The sequence below is a fragment of the Branchiostoma belcheri genome, unplaced genomic scaffold, assembly GCF_001625305.1.
Source record: "Branchiostoma belcheri isolate BF01 breed outbred unplaced genomic scaffold, Haploidv18h27 scaffold23, whole genome shotgun sequence".
Taxonomy (NCBI): Eukaryota; Metazoa; Chordata; class Leptocardii; order Amphioxiformes; family Branchiostomatidae; genus Branchiostoma; species Branchiostoma belcheri.
This window is the reverse complement of record NW_017803824.1, coordinates 523,475-541,997: the sequence shown is the minus strand read 5'-3', so window position 1 is coordinate 541,997 and position 18,523 is coordinate 523,475. Positions and strand designations below refer to the sequence as shown.

Sequence of the window (18,523 nt, the reverse complement as noted above, 5' to 3'; positions counted from 1 at the left end):
AAGGCTAGTTTAAAACGCTCCGGACGCGGATGCAATTTTTGCACAAAACAGCGACTTTCGGTACCGAATATTCCCCGTACGCTAGACGAGGTTTGGGTTTGGGCTTTGTCAGGGATTTTAAAAGATTTACGCGGACGGAAAGGTGGAGATATTTCCTAAAAAGGATTTTGGGTCTGTCTACTGAGAGGTTGATATTTTGTCTCTACCGTTGTGTAATTTCGAAGCCTTTAAGATACCAGGGATTCTAAAATCAGACCAACACAGTCTCGTTTAAATTTCGCGTTAGCTTCCAGCGTTGGTAAATTGTGAAGCTAACTAATTTTACCAAAGAAACGCGGACTAGTACTCACTGATTTGGAATAAATTTTATGGGTGTTTTATTGTTTTTTTTTACAGTTTTAAACATACATTGCCGGGGAAAGACACGGCCTTAAATTTCCTTAATTTCATGAAGTTTATCGATAAAAGATCATGAAAGATACTGGTGTACACTTTAAGTTACAAACCACAACGCTTTACACACCAAGCTTTGACCAGGAAATCGCATATAAATATCTTTTAATAGACATAACTACCAATCCCTAAGGCGACAATTTTTGGAAAATCACGAGTCAGCATTTTCAGCTTACCAAACATCGAAGATCTGACACTTGTTGGAATGCTAGACCCGAAAAGTAGTTGGTGTTCGTCACTATTTCAGGAGAGACTGTGCCCCATATAAGTGAAATGTTTCATCAGGTTGGTAAGACACTAAGTAAAGTGACTATTTTTACACAACCAATTGCTGTAATGCAATGTGCAGTCAGAATTGCCCTGAGGAAGGTGACAGACGGTCACCGAAACGTCGGCTGAATAAAAGACTTGGTTGTGTAAAAAGAGTCTCTTTATTCAGGAGAGACTGTGGTGGATTAAACTAGATGTAAATCTGGGCCACAAAAAACGGGACGTCTCCATAGAGTAAACAAACAGATCATGAAAACAGCCAATGAACATGTTTTATTAGCTGTGGCCTCTGGTGTCTGCTGTACTTCCGGTTGAGAGTTTGACGTTTGGGAGCTCGCAGGTTGAGAACAGGTGGTTCTGATTCCTGACTCGGATTTGTTAATGAGATAAGAACTCAGAATTAGCCTCTACCAGGCTCCGCGGATCGCTGGAAAAATAGTAGAAATTGGCCGAAATAAAGGGATAAATAAAAGATCCCGAGCCATAGAAGATCCAATTTGAGCTTCTATGGCCCTGGATCTTCTCTGGTATACTATCCCTTTATTTCGGCCAATTTCTACTATTTTTCCAGCGATCCGCGGAGCCTGGTAGAGGCTACTCAGAATAACTCTCAAGAATCTACAGGACAGGGTTTGTGGGGAATAAAATACGATTCAATCATCATTATACACGCAAATCTGTACCAAATACTTCTACGCCTAGCCTATACTGGGCTTCGGGAGGCTGGAAAGAGTAGAAATTGGCCAAATAATAGAGGATAACATATGCCAGGGGAGTTGGTTAGCTAGAGAGTACAGTCTGCCGCACCCGAATATAGACTACTCTCCAGCAGACCAACTCCCCTGGCATATGTTAATCTCTATTCGACCAATTTCTACTCTTTACAGCCGCCTTCCGAAGCCTTGTAGAGGTTATAATGGATCATACGTTCATCATTTACTACGTTTCAAAATGCTGCCGACACAACTCTACATCCCCTGTTGCGTGTCAAAAGAGACTCGCAGCGATTTAAGGAAGTACTGCAACTACTTGCTACTGAGGTATTATGCCGAACATCCATTTATATACACTTTTCGGTGGAGCCACTAGTATTGTTTTGGGTGGTTTACTTGTGAATTTGGCAGTTTCGCTTCCCAGTGGGAACTGTCGTATGGTGTTAAACACAATAAAATTACACCATGCAGTTCCAATACACATAAATAAACAAACAAACCCCAAAACCCAAAGCACTTACCTTATGTTTGAAATCTTCGCTTGCTAGCGATTATCAACAATTTGTCTAATAAAAAAATTTGACATAAACCGATTAGCAACGGACTAACAAGTTTCTCCCATGATGCACCGCACCTCCAGGCGGGAATTCCAAATCCAAGATGGCGGACAGGAAGAAGACGTTTCATGTTTATATGAAAGGTGAGGGAGGGAAACTTTCTTTCATTCCCTTCTTCATGCTTCTATGTTTGTTTCGGACGTCCTGGATCTGCGTGAAGGGGGGTATTATGGCGATATTATATTAAGCGATGTAAGGCGAGTCGTAACTATACATGTGAAGACACTGTGCAGCGACGGAGAATTTTTTAGAAGAAACAGGGACGAAATGGTGTAGTTGAAATTACAAGGCGCGTACGATTCCACTGATACACTGCAAATAATATCTATCAGTTCGCAACTTCGCGGTGTAAAATTACAGTTGCACAACACTGTGCGTGCGAATAGTGCAAAAGCGACTCCTAGTGATTGGTGTAAGAAATGCACCATACATATAAGTTACTATTGGTATGCGTGGAAACCATTGAAAGGGTATATGTAAGTGCTATTCTATTTCTTAAACGAATTTGTCGAATCGCAATAAAGCAATGACTTGCAATTGGTCAGTCTCTACTATAGGCTTTACAATAGCAGAAATTAACTGAATACTGGTAGCATGCAAGGCTGGCTAGTGGGTGCAATTGCATAAGCAAATACAATGACTGAACAAAGTTAAACTCGTTCCACTTTTTAATGTACAAACTCTGTTACAATTAGAATGTACACTTCACTTTCCCAGTCATGATACAACAAAGATATGGCTTACTACAGTATATACATGTACATACGCAGTCAATATTACACACTGGTGTCAGGCAGATACAGCTAAGTACAGTTGGTTCTTTCGTTCTCCATGTCCGAAACATACACCTTACATTCACTGATGTTCTTGAAGATCAAACTTGACATTGTTACAAACAGGTAAAAGTGCTGATAACTTCAAATAACAGTAATATCAGGAAATATCTACATTACCAATGTATAGTGCACATTTAAAACATAATAACTTGTCCTTTCCTATCTTTTTTTATGTTACAGGTGCACATATAAGATCACATGTAGACAATTATCAGGACAAAGATGATTAAGTAACATTACTAAGCTTATCTGTATCCATAAATACTTAACATTTTGAACATTGGCACTGGTCTTTGGAGGTTTAAAGCCAAACAAACAAACTTGTATAACACAGTACAGTTAGAATCGGACATGTTGCAAGTATCCCATACAAAATGGACACTTGGCCAGCTTCCATCAAATCAACATAGAAGACACAGGATACTTGATACAGTCTACTAGAAATATACTAAGTACGTAGATCTAACTGCTCATTTATTGTGTTCCTATACATATAGATCTTACTCAGTAAAATAAAATCCATATATTTGTTGATACACGTGTTTATCTATTTTATATATAACATAACTTTTCATAGTTAGCATCTATTAATTTACAGAATGTGCACAAACAACAGGTTATCATCTGTGAGTACAGAATCATTTGGGACTTTTACTCTAACACTGTACTGGTTTACACATGATGTTGGTTCACACGATTTCAGCAGTTTATGCGAGATTTCAACAGTTGAAACAACAGTCTTGCAAGATTTTAACAGTTCAAACAACAGTCTTACAAGATCTTTATAGTTTACCCAACAGAGATCTCACCTGTTTACACAAGTCTCATGAGAGCTCGACAGTCTTGTGAGATCTAGACAGTTCACACAACACTCTCAATACATCTCAACAGTTTATACAATTCTTGTGAAATCTTGACAGATCACAGGACAGTCTAGCGACATCTCAACAGTTTGCCCAATAGTCTCACAAGATCTCGGCAGTTCACACGACAGTCTCACGAGACCTCCTCGCGAGTAGCCAGCACTCCATGGGCTCCTTCTTACCCTTCATCTGCACCGGTCCCCGATAGTCGAACCGGAAAGCAGGGTCATGGCATTCTGGCTGCATCAGAGCTCTGTAGAAACAAGGGTTATACATGTAGATGTGTACTTTGCATTATGATCAAGAATTAGCCACAGGAAAACATGCCTGTCCTTGGTGCTGAACACCATCCCCCCCATACACACCCACACACACCCACACCCACCCACACACACACACACACACACACACCCACCCACACACACACACACAGGTGAACGCGCCTGTCCTTGGTGCTGAACACCATCCACACACAAACAACCCTGTCCCTATAGCTGAATACCATCCAAACACACCTGTCCTTGGTGTTGAATACCATCCACACACAGGCAAACACACCTGTCCTTGGTGCTGGACACCATCCACACACAGGTAAACATACCTGTCCTTGGTGCTGAACACTATCCACACACAGGCAAACACACCTGTCCTTGGTGCTGAACACCATCCACACACACGTAAACATGCCTGTCCTTGGTGCTGAACACCATCCACTCACAAACACCCCTGTCCCTATAGCTGAACACCATCCGAATACAGGCAAACACACCTGTCCTTGGTGCTGAACAAAATCCACACACCAGCACCCCTGTCCCTAATGCTAAACACCATCCACACACAAGCAAAAGTACCTGTCCTTGGTGCTAAACACCATCCACACACAAGCAAACACACCTGCCCTTGGTGCTGAACATGGTTGTATCTCACCTGTAAGTGTTCTAAGACACACACACACAGTCACACAGGTAAAAACACCTGTCCTTGGTGCTGAACACCATCCACACACAGGTAAACATACCTGTTCTTGGCACTGAACAAGGTTATAATGAAAATGAACTTTATTGCATATTCACACCCTACATGGGACAAATGCACTAAGTTAGATAACTTAACATATCTCACCTGTAAGCGTACTCGGACACGTTGATGTGCCCCTTGACCCCCGTGGTCTCAGTCCGGCTGGTCAGGTTGACCGTGTTCCCGAACAAACAGTACCGCGGCATGCGCTGACCTATGACCCCAGCAACCACCTCCCCGCTGTGGATACCGATGGTGATCTGGGAGGAGACCAATGAGATGGTGATGTCATCAATAAACTTAGATACAAAGTACAAGAAATTGCAGATTTTAGACTGGGAAGTGTCTTGAGTATCTGTGAATGTATTGGAAGTATCATATGATCATGGGGAAATGCCATATTGAACTATGTCATAGAATGTCATACAATTGTATGATATATCTTACTTTGGTATTACACCATGGCCTATGTTTCACTACTTCAGCTCAAGAGCAAGAGGTAGACTTAAACTTAAAGGACTATACTAACAGAGCTTAAAATATCACAAGTTAGTAAAGCTGTCACAAAGTAAAGCTGTGCCTGCACTCGTATTTCTGATGTCTACCTGCACCAAACCTGGCCAATGTACTTGGTTTATATTATACATGTAGGTGAATGTGAATGTTTATTTTCTGTTTTGCCGTACCTGTACTCCCTCCATGTCCTCCTGTTTACACTGGTGACTGATGTCCATCATGTCCAGCGCCAGACGGGCGATACAGCGGGCGTGGTCAACACACGGCTCCGGTAACCCGCTCACAGCCATGTACTTATCTCCTACTGTCTCAACCTGCAGGGAGAAACAATAAAAAAAAAACAAGTAACTAAACTGTTCTCTACTGTCATGGCAAGGAGGATACAAACTCAGTCACAGGTGGCAAGGTGGCCTTGTGGTTAAGGATGTTTGCCATTGTTGACTCTGCTCAGAATCTGAAGGTTCTGGGCTCGAATCTCTGGCAGGCCTCAATGCTGTATCCTTGAGAAATGTACTTGACACCTATTTCCTCTGACTACTCAGGTGAAAATGAGTACCTAGCTTCGGTTAGATTCCTCTACACTTGTTGAAAAGTATAGGCAGTATAGGTGTCTATCGAGGTATGAGTGGTTCAAACCTTACAGTCTGGTTTGCATTTTCAAAAGTGGTAAATGTGGTACAAATGTGGTAAATCTTTGCTCTACCACAAAGACGAAATTTTGGCCCATCATTCCAAGAGGGTCAATAATCCACCTTGTAAACGCTCGGGTTCTTCTTGGGGTCGGTGAGGTCGTCGAAGCGCGTGTAGATGTCGTTGAGCAGCTTGACGATCTTCATGGCGCCGGTTGCGGAGGCGTTCCGCTTGCAGAAGCAGTTGAAGCCGACGATGCCGCTGAAGAGCAGCGTGACGTTGTCGAAGCGCCGGGCGGGGACAGGGCGGTGGTGACGGAGCTCTGTCGCCACGGAGATGGGCAGGATGGAGTACAGCAGTCTGGAGCAGGTCAGAAACAGGTGCAAAATAAGTACCATGTATAAAATGTATCTTATTCTGAAGAAAAGAAATGTAATATTTGCAAGGCGTAGCGTTGCCATGCATAACATTTACATGTTCTGTGCCGAACAAACTACTGCCCAGTTACTCAAACACATTTATACAATGTCATGTATTTATATGGAGACCAGCCCCTCCATGTCACTTGCTACATAATGTAATCTGACTCCACAGGGTGTCTGCTACAGCACCAGTTACCATGGTAACAGATATCTGGTGCAGGTCATTGGCCTTAATATGTGTTTGGAGAAGAAGAAGGAAACAGAGCAAAACAATGTATTTTTTCCTCTCCGAAGATAAACATAACAAGTCCGTTTCCAAGGACACAGCAGTGGGGCCTTCCAGGACCTTCAGATTCTTACCACGAGACCACATGAATTCTGCTCCTGAGGATGTAATGCCTGACCTGTCAGTCTTCTTCTTTTCATCCTCCAGTTCCCGGTATGTCTGCTGCAGCTTGTCTGTCAGGATCTCCAGCTTCTGTGTCAGCTTGTACTCTGCCTCAAACTGCTCCGAGAGAAGCACCAGGTCCCGAGTCGCGTCGTGCAGCGGGATGTCCGACAGGTACAGGCCACGCCGGTTCAGGTCATCCAGGTTCATCACACTGAAAATTGTTACAGTCAATTATAGAACATGATGTGGTCCTCCATTGGTGGTGAGACACACGCTGAGTGGGCATTTGCCAAATTCTTACGTGTTACAGGTACAGTGGCAAAACGTATTGTGCGTGCACGGAACCCAGATTCTTTACAGTTTTTTGTTGGATATTTAGTCCATGTTGCCGAACAGCATTCTGCCTGTTGCAGTCGACAGTTTTTCCGACACAACATTCGAAAACTGTAGATGAGGTGCCATTGTCAAAGACGCAAATACGACCTTAAATGAGACGTTCTTATGAAGCACCATGCACAATACATTGCGGCTTTCACGCAGGCATAGTATGTCCATACATTTTTTTTACCATTACCAACCATACCTTGGGGAGCAGAGAAACAGCATCCAATCAGACTCCTCTACGTAGATCATCTGTCCCTTCAGCCGCATGCGAGAAGACTCGTTCCCGATCAGCTTGTCGCGGGACACGCCCGACGATATGTCGATGAGGCCCTCCTTGGTCCGCAGCACGAACACCGTGTTGATGTGACTCGTGATGGAGTTGAAGGCAAACTTGATGTGCGGCCGGACCATGTCGAACAGGTCACACACCTTACACTCTTGGAGGCAGATCTGGGTAGGAGCAAAAAAAAACAATGCTTTTAGTATTTATTTTCAAAGCGATGTACACAATAAGGGAAGTCTTTTGTCTAACTTGTGACCAGTTAAAGGCAAACTTGATGTGAGGCCGGACCATGTCGAACAGGTCACACACCTTACACTCTTGGAGGCAGATCTGGGGAGGAGCAAAGTGCTTTTAGTAATCTCTCAATGCATAAGTGAAAACTTTGGCCAGATATACATGACAAATGCGCTAAATGCCCCCAGGTTACATCCATGAATAATTTCATCAGGTTGGTGTAACACCTAGCTTAAGTGCACAGTAAAGCCAGATGACAGACGGACATTTTTAAATAAAGAAATTTGCTATTCAGTCCCATATTACAAATTAACAAAAAACATGGATTTCCAACCCTTTGTTTTTGGGACATATGAGATGAGTGGTGTACTAGTATGTTTGACCCCCCTAGTGGCTTGTTTGGTAGTGCAGTGGGGCTTTTGAATGAAACCTTGGAGTCCCAATTTAAGGAGCTCCTTGCTTGGGCCATGAGCAAACCTACCTGAGGAATAACTCGGCTGATTGATGTCCCTGCCTGCTGTATGACCAGGTTACGGTCGAACATGACGTGGAAGGGGAACGCTCGGCAGAACGTCGCGGGGCTGATCTTTGGTTCCCGCGAAAGTCCCACGTCGAAGATGTCGAGGTCATTGGCAGAACATCGTCTGACATCCTCCTTTTCCAAGATGGCGAACTTGACGTGGTCAGACTCCTCGCTTTTTCTCTGGATGATCTGAACCTGGAGGGGGAGCAAAGAGAAATGTTGAGGAAGGGGCTGTTCTGTGCTCCTTGAATACTTCGAGTACATTTATAGATGTACGTTAGATCACGAGTTGGTTATGGCAAAGAAGGGACAATCATGCAGCCCTAGTAAGTAAGTAATTCTATGATACTGCAGCATAACATTTTGGTTCTCATATCTCTAGAAAGAATAGAGGTAACACTTAATGTCCACATTGATGTTATGTTGGTTCAATTATGCACCACCAAGTGATTTTCTATAATACTGCAACATAATCTCCTAGTTTTTGGTATCTCAAGAAAGATTATGCCCACGTTATGTAGTTTCTTGGCCACAGTGTTGACTATACTGATGACCATGTGCTATGCACCCCTGGTGACTTTTTATGGTACTGCAGCAGAACCTGTTTTTTTAAATACCTCTAGAAAGATAGAATGTCAACTTACATCCACCTCAGCATTGTGTAGTTTCTTGGCCACAGTTTTGACGATGCCGATGACGATGTGTTCCAGCCCCTCCCGTTCGGAGTAGTAGTGGAGAATCAGGGTGCCGTCCTCCTGGGTTGTACACCGGAATGACGGGGCCCGCATGCCGGGGTAGATGGTACCCAGGTGGTCATGCAGGGCGTCTAGGTTCTGTAGGAAATCTCTGTGAAAGCGAGGAAAATTTGACCGTGAAGATTTGACCATTGAAATTGAGGACAGAACTTCACAGAAGTATTGTTTTGGGTGCCGTCCTCCTGTGTTGTACACCGGAAAGACGGAGCTCGCATGCCCGGATAGATGGTACCCAAATGGTCATGTAGGGCATCCAGGTTCTGTAGGAAATCTCTGTGGAAGGGGAAAAAGATCCAACCAATGAAATCCAGGACAGGTTTCAGTTGATTGACAGGGTTGTGGCCTGGGTATGTCACGGGTGGTGAGATGTGGTATGAGGTTTCCAGGAAAACCTCAAACATTTCACGGAAGTCTGAAATCTTATGCATGATTCCTTGTTGCAAGATAATCTATAAGGAGGAATTCTACTTCAACTCTTAAGGGTAAATAGCTGTTCTTAGACATTATCTAGATTAATCAATCAATCAATAGATCAAACATTTAATTAATCAATAAGTCAATATATCAATCGATCAGTCAATAGATCAATCATTTTGGGTGATGCGTACCTAATGTTTGCCCCCAACACAGCTAGGATCTTGTCGTAACCCGATTCCTGACAGAACTCAAAGAACAGCGCTCCAAACAGCTCCAGGATCGAGTTGGCATCGATCTCTGAAGGAACAAAAATTAAGAACGAGAGGTAAAATATTCAAGTTATCAAATAATGTTTACCTTTACATGATCTAGCTTTACAAACTACTACACTGTTAATTCTCACTCAAACACATTTATACAGAGCTTAATTGACACAACAAAAGTACAGCGACTTTCGTAAGGTCTAAAACAGCATGTAGATATACAGACAAATACATGAGTTATATATATATGGTGACCAGACCCTCCAGCTCTGTCCTGCCACTTGCTACAATAATGTAATCCAACACCATTGAGTGTCTGCTACAGCACCAGTTACCATGGTGACAGACATTTGGTCCATGTCATCGACCTTATCCAGGATATCGAAATTCTCAGCAGTATCTGTGGCTTTCAGCACCACGGGCATAGAAACACCGTACATGGGCGCAGCCTTGCGATGTGTAGGAGAACTGCAGACTTACGTAAGATCTTGGTTGCCGCCCCCACCAAGTCGTATGTCTTGTCATCCCCGTATATTTGCCGGACAAGGAATTGGCCGTCAATGTCGACTCCAGCTTCTCTTCTATAGATGATAAAAACACAATATAATTAAAAGAACTATATAGTTTATTCTTTTATGAAAGTGTTGTTTTGCAAAACCTATTACGACAGTGTTCATTCTCAAAAGAAATTTCTATTTTTAGACTCATTCTAGCACTTAACATACCACAGTCCTCTTGCTACATACATGCCCATCACGTATGTCGTCACCATGACGTCACGTACACTTAGCGTGCGCTGATTGGGTCAACAAACAAATACTAAAACTGGCAGGGACGTAAACTGTAGGTGTCTGTCTAGTATTGACATAACAGGCGTCCTGACACTCAGTACGCCAGCCGGAATTTCAGGCCATCTATACAAAACAGGGCTCGAAATACTGGCATGGGTGCATGTGCACCTTAGTGCACCCAGATTTGGAGCTGTGCACCCAATTTCTTTTCTGTGGGTGCACCAGTGTACCCAAATATTTCCGTAATTTACGTATGTAAAGATGTCCACTGTATAGTAGTGTACAGCATATTCTTAACATCTAAGTGTCAGAAAAATAATAAAATCTTTCCCATAGTACTTTTCTTTAGAAATTAAACATAATTAAGTTTTGCCGACATTCTACTTTTTTTTATCTTATACATGGTATATCTTTACATGTTTTATCTTATACATGGTGCACCGCAAAAGTTTTTTGTGCACCCAAATTTTTAGGTTAGGTGCACCAGTGCACCTATTCCCAAAAATGAATTTCAAGCCCTACAAATCCTCCCCCAGGACCAGACAGTGAGTTTATCACTGGTGCATTACTGCGTCGTCCATCACTAGAGGTGAAGTTCTGCCGACATGTTACAACATTCCGCGTGTCTGGTAACAACAACATGTCGTGTTTTCACCTAAGGCCATGTTGATTTGATTATATGGATGACATCCGCGCGCGCATGAATTTTCGGCCGTTTCCAAAAAAAAAAAAGTTTTCAACCATACTGTAAATCGTACAAAACAGTTGCAAAATGAGCAAAATAATACCGTAAGTTACAAAAAAATAAGTAAAAACTATACCAATGTCGTAGAATGCCAAAATCAAACGAAAAAAGACGAAATTGTAAGGAAATGAACTTGAAGAGTAGATTATTCGCCAAACCATATTCTGTCCCATTTGTTCAACCCTCATGACCACGTAGATTTCATAATGAAAACAACTTTTTTTTTTGCAAAACATTTTTTTTTATTCGCACGCGCGCATCAGTTTTGGGGCTCCCGGAGGATGTCATCCATATAATCAAATCAACATGGCCTAGCAGAAAGAGTAACTCGGCCTGAAGAGGGCCGTTAGCGGGAGATCAGTTATAACTACAGACAAATGTCGATAGAGTTGAACAAGAACCGTTTTTCAAACGCCAGCGTACTATACGTATCGTGCGATACCAAACTTCCAAAGTTGTAGTCTCCACCAGACTCCTTTTGCAGGCTGCACGTGTAGGCAATGGAGCTTCTCTGGCCGGCTACCTTCTCTGGTCAATTATAGTTCGATATATTGGCCCTTTTAGGCCGATTTCTACTATTCATTCAGCCTTCAAAAGGAGTCTGGTGGAGACTACCAAATTTGTATTACGCAAGAAAACATTTACACATCGACAAGCTGCTGGATAGATTTTGAAAACTGCCAGACGTTTCGAGTAGAATCTACTACTTTTCATCATGACACCAGTGACTAGACGAGTCTCTTATTACCTCGATGTATAATATAACCTTCATCGACGCAAATTTGTATTAGAATATGAAAATTGGTAAGTATCGTTGATGGTAACATTTTCAACACAGAACAGAAGATAATGAGTGAATGGGGTCATTCATTGATGTCAAAATGTAGAAATAAATGGGTACATGTAGAAATAAGACCTCAATGTCCAACGTCGTGATTTTGAAAACTGGAAACTACTTATTTTTCTCAAATGTACCAGTAAATGGTTAACATCAGACAACCACGGTCATCTAAAGTAAAGAACATGTTTGACATTTTCGAGACTCCCTATCAACGTTTTCGACCACGGCTAACTTGACAGCAGTTTACTCACACACGTCCGACAATTTACCAACGAAGAATCAACCCCTAAATTTCCATCCAGCGGCGGTGACAGCTTGACGGATTGCCGCGAGTGAGTTACTCTGGGATGTTTCCGGGCTCGCTAACTCTCACCGAGGCGACAGTCTGGTTGTCTGCGGGGCTAACCCCTGCCTGCCCCCGCCGACCTGTTGTTGTAACCCGGTGCCCCTGACACCTCGCCTGACGCTTTCCAGCGCGTGTGGGGAATAATTCATGGCACGTTTTGACTAGCCTCCTGTGCAGGCCTCCGGGCGGGTGGGAGTTTTGATAAGTACTGTGTTTTGTAGAGGTCTTAATGGTATCCAGTGCAGTTTTTAGGGCTTGGAATTTTAAACCCACTTTTTCAAAGTCAATATACTAGTGAAGTCAATATTCTATGAGCTGAAACCACATTATTTCAATGTGAAATGACCCTCGTGGAGCAAATATATCCAACATTCTGATGGAAAATGGTTACTGGAAGGGCCCTTGGCTGATTTGGGGGGCACCTCCCCCAGGACTCATCTTGGGGCTTGTTTCTGCAGTTTTAAATACCCAAATATGAAATACTGATTGAAATGTGCAAATGTGAAGTAGTACGTGTCAATATCATAAAGATTGCCTTATTCAGAACATTTCCGCCCGGAGGCCTGCACAGAAGGCTACGTTTTGACTCCAAGTAGCTCGCGTTCTTCAATAGGTTCACCTCTATGTGACCTGCTGATGTATTGGGTGTAGCGAGACAGTTGAAAGGCTTCCTTTGAACGGAACTGGGACAACGGATCTACAGCCTCGTAGACAGCCATATTAACAGGCGTTGAAAGGCCGTGCATAGTCCTTGTACCTTGCTGTCAGAAGCGGCTAAAGCGTACTGCTTTAAGGCCTGGGTGTAAGGCTATGTTATAGTACGGTATTGAGAGTGAGATGGTTTAAAAATAAGTCGAATTCGCTTTCAGCGTATTCTCTGTAAAAAGCATAAACAGTGGGGGAAAATGGCACCATGATATTTTATGTAATACCTATAACACTCGATATGTTTGAGCCATATCGACTTTTCGCACTGAAAATGAAAACACTCAAATTTGGTTAAAAATGTAGGTCAAATTCCCAAAGCAAGGACTTGGTTGGTCGGAGTAACGGTAACCATGCATTATCCTGCCTCTTGACTCCTCTAGCAAATAAATATGCATTTTTTTGTCAATTTCTGCTATTTAAATAAACTCAAGGGAACTAAAGATTTGTTTTTCTAGATATAGAAGCGACAACAGATCACAAAGGTTTTTTGTTTCACAATACAACCACTCAGCTCCTGCAGTCTTACGCAAACTACGCTTGTTATGCATGTAAACATCAGACTGTCAAATCATCCATTTTGAGTTAAACCAAGCGCCCAGCACCTAGAAACTGTAAGGAAGTTGGGAAAAGATCTCGTTTGATAGTATGAAAGTGTAGATCAAACCGTGGCGCGGTCACGTCGTACGTTTTTGATGTCTTGCGATTCTCAACCTGGCTGTGTATGACCATGGAGGTCTTTTTTTACCTCCATGGTATGACAGCCCAAGTCGACAAGGGCCCCTGGTAGCCTTTTACGTATTAAAGCAGCGAAATTCGATCTTGTATCTCAAGAATGTCCTTAATTTGCGTTCGCACGACGTATGAGTCTGGGACTTTACATAAGATTCACAGTGTATATGATGATATCTACGATGAGTTGGCCGCCATAACAAGATGGCGTATGGTCACGTTCAAACTAGCCTCCATAGCATGCCAAAAACTGGGGTTTGGGGGGGGGGTCTTCATGGTCTTTGGGAGCTTTTATGTGCTATTTTCTGATTGCACTGCGCTAATCAGAAAACAGCCGAAGACCACCAAACCCCAGTTCTATAAGCCTGCTACGGAGGCTACGTCCAAACGTCGCTATGAGTCCGATATAACGGCCATTCCTTTGCCATCATAACACAACAGCATCACAGACACAAGCTGGCGGCTAGGCAAGTCAAATCGATGATAATTTGTCTGTCATCTGTAAACCGTGACAACAAAAGGTGGACCGCAGCTTAATTTCTGGTTTATTTGATTGTCTTTGACCCCTTGTATACAACGAATAACGACGGTGCATCTGAGCTATACGGACGTTGTGTTGTATCAATTCGTGCATCACATATCATGATTAAATATGTTGACGTAATTATATTGTATGAAATATATAAAACATATACAAGGGCGACCACCGCTGAAATTCTCTTCCAAGTATTTAAAACGGTACGTCGATGAAGGTTAGACATCCACATCAATCAATAGTTTGTGCTTATAAACCTGCATTTCTCCTCTGGTCTCTCAGTCACTGACGAAAGCTAGTGGATACTAGCTGAAACGTCTGACGTTTTCAAAATCATATCCAGTTGCATGAGTAACTGCTTTTTGGCGTATTTAAAACGGTCTTTCTTACTCTGAAAATGCAAGCAATTAAGTGCTCGTATTCCACAATGGTTTGTACAGCATCCCTATTAAAGTCATTACAGAATGCTTGCTGTTGAAAGTCGATTTCCCATAGGAATAGCCATTAGCTGTGTCGACAAAACCGCCTGTTGCTTAATGTGCGTATGGTGGGGTCATGTGGCGTAGCGGCAGAGTGCGCGACTCGGAACTTTGAGTCCCGGGTTCGAGTCCTGACATGCCACCGATCTTGTGCCCTTGGGAAAGGCACTTTACACGGCTTTCCTCACTTAGCTCAGGTGTAAATGAGTATTGTCCTGTCATGTATTTGTCCCGTGTTGGTGGCGGCATTAATATAAGTTGAAAAAACTTGAGTGTGTCGTCACCACGTCTGGTGATTACATGTTGGTATAAAAAATAAAAATAAAAAAAATGTGCGTATGGCTAAATCGTTATATACAAACTACGAGCTATGCTCTGTCTATGATGCAACCTTTGAACTTAAAATAATGAAAATTATCTAGTCTTGTTAAAAACTGAAGTCTAAAAGAATAAATTCATAACCATCAATTTACGAGAACCGTTTGATAGCTATTACTGTGCGTACATGAAATGGACTAATTATTTTACAATTATCTTTGGTGAAATTCAGGTCAAATATTGATTCTTAAAACCAAGTTTCAACCACCTGTTTTCTATAGATATTACACAGTTATTGTTTTTTGCAAACGTCGCCATGTCATGCCTATGTTTACCGTGACAACACAAAGATTAAACTCAAAAGAATAAACAGTTTTTACAGTTAATCTAAATTTCTATTATTATCATTATCATCATATTTGAAATTGCTGAAGTTCTCTTTTATTATTGTGCATGGTCATCACATTATCTGTGCATATTTTGCCTGTGGCTGGCTTGCTAGCATGCTCACTGTATCTGTGTATTTTTCTTGAAAAATCAATAAAAATCATCATTTAAAAACGATGAACGTCACACCACGTACTTGATTTCCTCCCATTTCTCCTCTCCGAAGTTCTTGACCACCAGGAGTTCCAGAGCGTGGTTCACGAAACCGTACTGGAGCAGAAAGGGGGAAGAGAGATCAGGGATCAAGGAGTCAATAGTCTCTACCAGACTAACTACGCTGGCTATATATAGGAGAATATATATGCCTCTGCCGTGCAGAGGAGAGAAAGAAACTACCTGGCCGGACTCCTTTGGCCAATTTTCCTCCTTTTTTGCCGAATTCTACGATCCGTATTCCCTCAGAAAGACCTGGTGGAGGCTAATCAGAAAGGGGGAGGAGAGATCAGGGATTTAAGGGTTCAATAGGCACGCAGGTCACCGGCGCCGAATCAAAGGTCAAGCCACGGGTGAATTGAAGGGGTCAGTACTTAGCCTGGGGTCCAGCCTTGTTAGCTTCAGTCCGGGGCCGTAGTGACCGTTAGAAGCGGCGTAACTAAAGGTAACAGGAATGGAGTCCAGGCTAGTCAGTACTAGAAGAGGGTTGGAATAATAGCCACTAGTAGTAATAGCCTGGATACCAGACTGTTGCGAAGGCCTAGGTTCAGGCCAGCTCTTCGTCTCCAGGGCCAACATGCCCATTGATCAGTACTTCCTTGGAGGGCATGTTGGTCCTGGAGGCCGCGGAGTTGGCTTGTACATGTAGGCCCTGGCAACGGTCTGGCATCCAGGCTTGTTTGTATTCATGTCTCCTTCAGGGATCTCCATTGAAAAAATGAACAATACTCCTGCAACAGCTGATATCCATTTTGAGATGCCACTTCGTTACATGTATTATAAAGGCACAGTATAATCATCAGTACTTACTATCTTTAATTGCTAAATCTAGATACATTTGGCCACAATTTCGTCAACATTAACAACCGGCAATCCGAATGCAATAGGGACTGTGCGTATGCAGTAATTGCATTATGTTCGGTATACATGTAGGTCAGTGAGCTTGTTTTGAAGCCAAGTGACTCTCTCTTTTGCTTTCTCTCTCACACACAAACAAGCACGAACGTCGCTAGATACAGCAAGCCTCATTACCGCTAGATTTAATAGCATGGCTCACATCACAATCCACGGAAACAGAGCAGCGCTGCATGCATTACCATCCTCTCTCTACCCATTGCTCTTACACAGCAATCGTGGATGCTGCAATGATGTTGTTGACTGCATCAGCTAGAGGAGGACACCCCGCCCACACACTGTTTACAATATTTCCGGAGCCTTCTTCGTCCACATCATCTACTGATTTTCTACAAGAGAATGAGTACTCACCATTTTGTGGAAAAACGCAGGCAGGTATCTGTTATAGATCAAGGCAGGAGGATCGGACGGCGTCAGGACATCTTCTAGTGAGGTGGTACGTGGAAAACATCACATCGTCTGACGTGTGTTGTCGATCCCCGTCCGCTAGCTCACCTCCAAGCGGCCGGCGCTCGGACCATCTGCGGTGCCCGCGATTGGTTGCGCCGCTGTGCTGCCGTGTGTCGGTGTGTGTCCCTGATTGAAAGGCTGGGCCCGGAATATGGATTTTTTTCTTCCCTCAGACAGAATCAGGAGCTACTGCTAGCTGCAGCTAGCTATAGCACACACCGCGGCCGGGCTTCGCTTGATTCCGAATTCAGGGGACGACGCTCCCGCTGATGATGCCGCGATTGACGTAAGCAGGTCGAAATTACAGACGCCTGTTTATGCATGTGCGGTTCATCTTCCTGCAGTTCCGAGGGAGATCGATAGGGGAGCTTTTGTGTTGTGTGTCTGAACCTAAAAGTAACTGTAGCCTGCTTTATAGATAAAGTAAGCTGACAGATATATTCCCAGTGTTCGTATACATGTCATACCAAAATCCAAGTGTAAAACAGACGCATTCCTCTTGTTTGATATTCTTGTCAAAACCTAAGCATAGACTTTCTTGAAAACTATAAGCGAAGTGTCTACTTACGGACCAAAGCCAATAACATAGGATCTAAATACTGACGGACGTTAACCTACTTTTCCGCAATATTACTTACAGCTGTTGGCTCCCGATAAGCTGAATATCCGCTCTCTGTACTAACGATACTAATCCAAGTACTCCATAGAGACCGCTGGGGGCCTGCATGGGGGGGGTCCCAAGAACGCTCTACGATAAATTTTGAGAGCTGGCTACTTATTACGGAAGCCTCTCGATTACGCTTTACGATAAATTCCAAGTGGCTACAACGCATTACGTAGAATTAAAACGGCGAATACGCTCTACGCAAAATGCACCAATTACGCTCTACGTTGAATTAGAGCGGTCCGTCTACGCTGTACGTAGGATTAATACGGCCGATTACGCTCTACTGAAAAGGGCATGCAGGCCCTCTTACAGTAAATCTTATTAAAAGGTGGTATGCATATCCAAACACTTGGTCCTACAGGATGAATAAATCAGCATTGCCCTCCGCTGATGGTTTAAGCTAATCTTAACAGAGACCGTTTGAGATGTGAAGTACCGATTCATCATTCACGTTTGTTGACCTGGATGTAAATAAACAGGAGTTCAGGACCGGAGTTCTCTCATGAAAAACAGCTGGGTTGAAAGTTGTGATAACCTAGGTGAAGGTAGCCTGGGTGCCAGACATTTCTTCGGGGAAATACACAGACCCCCCCGTCTCAACCATCCCCCAGTCAGCTCAGAAACTGAGGGATAACTGAGGGTAAAAATTTCCTTGGTGACTGGGTGGTTGGCCATGGAGCCGAGAAGCTAGCCTGTAGACTGCCCTGGTAACAGTCTGGCACCAAGGCTAACCCTGTAGCTCTGTAGCCGTGAGCTAGCCGGTAGTAATGTTCAGTTTGGCACCCAGGCTAGCCCTAGAGTCGAGAAGCTGT

At 43.2% G+C, this 18,523-nt stretch overlaps 1 protein-coding gene across 1 annotated transcript; it reads right to left on the bottom strand.

Moving 5' to 3' along the window:
- Positions 1 to 3,863: 3,863 nt before the first annotated feature.
- On the bottom strand, positions 3,864 to 16,349 carry LOC109470538 (guanylate cyclase soluble subunit beta-1-like). The gene is made up of 12 exons (XM_019769503.1): positions 16,275 to 16,349; positions 15,663 to 15,736; positions 10,068 to 10,168; positions 9,516 to 9,621; positions 8,797 to 8,998; positions 8,111 to 8,347; positions 7,312 to 7,562; positions 6,742 to 6,939; positions 6,038 to 6,275; positions 5,456 to 5,599; positions 4,875 to 5,029; positions 3,864 to 4,005 (listed from the first exon to the last, which is right to left on the bottom strand). The coding sequence occupies exons 1-12, from the start codon at positions 16,347 to 16,349 to the stop codon at positions 3,873 to 3,875; spliced, it is 1,914 nt and encodes a 637-aa protein (XP_019625062.1). The 3' UTR covers positions 3,864 to 3,872.
- Positions 16,350 to 18,523: the final 2,174 nt, after the last annotated feature.

Bases quoted from the DNA above. Each gene is read 5' to 3' on its own strand.
- LOC109470538 (XM_019769503.1), bottom strand. From the start codon at position 16,349: ATGCCAGACCGTTGCCAGGGCCTACATGTACAAGCCAACTCCGCGGCC. The intron at 10,169-15,662 runs GTACGTGGTGTG...TATCATCTATAG, and splicing joins GAGAAATGGGAGGAAATCAA to AAGAGAAGCTGGAGTCGACA. The intron at 5,600-6,037 runs GTGGATTATTGA...TTCTCCCTGCAG, and splicing joins AGAACCCGAGCGTTTACAAG to GTTGAGACAGTAGGAGATAA.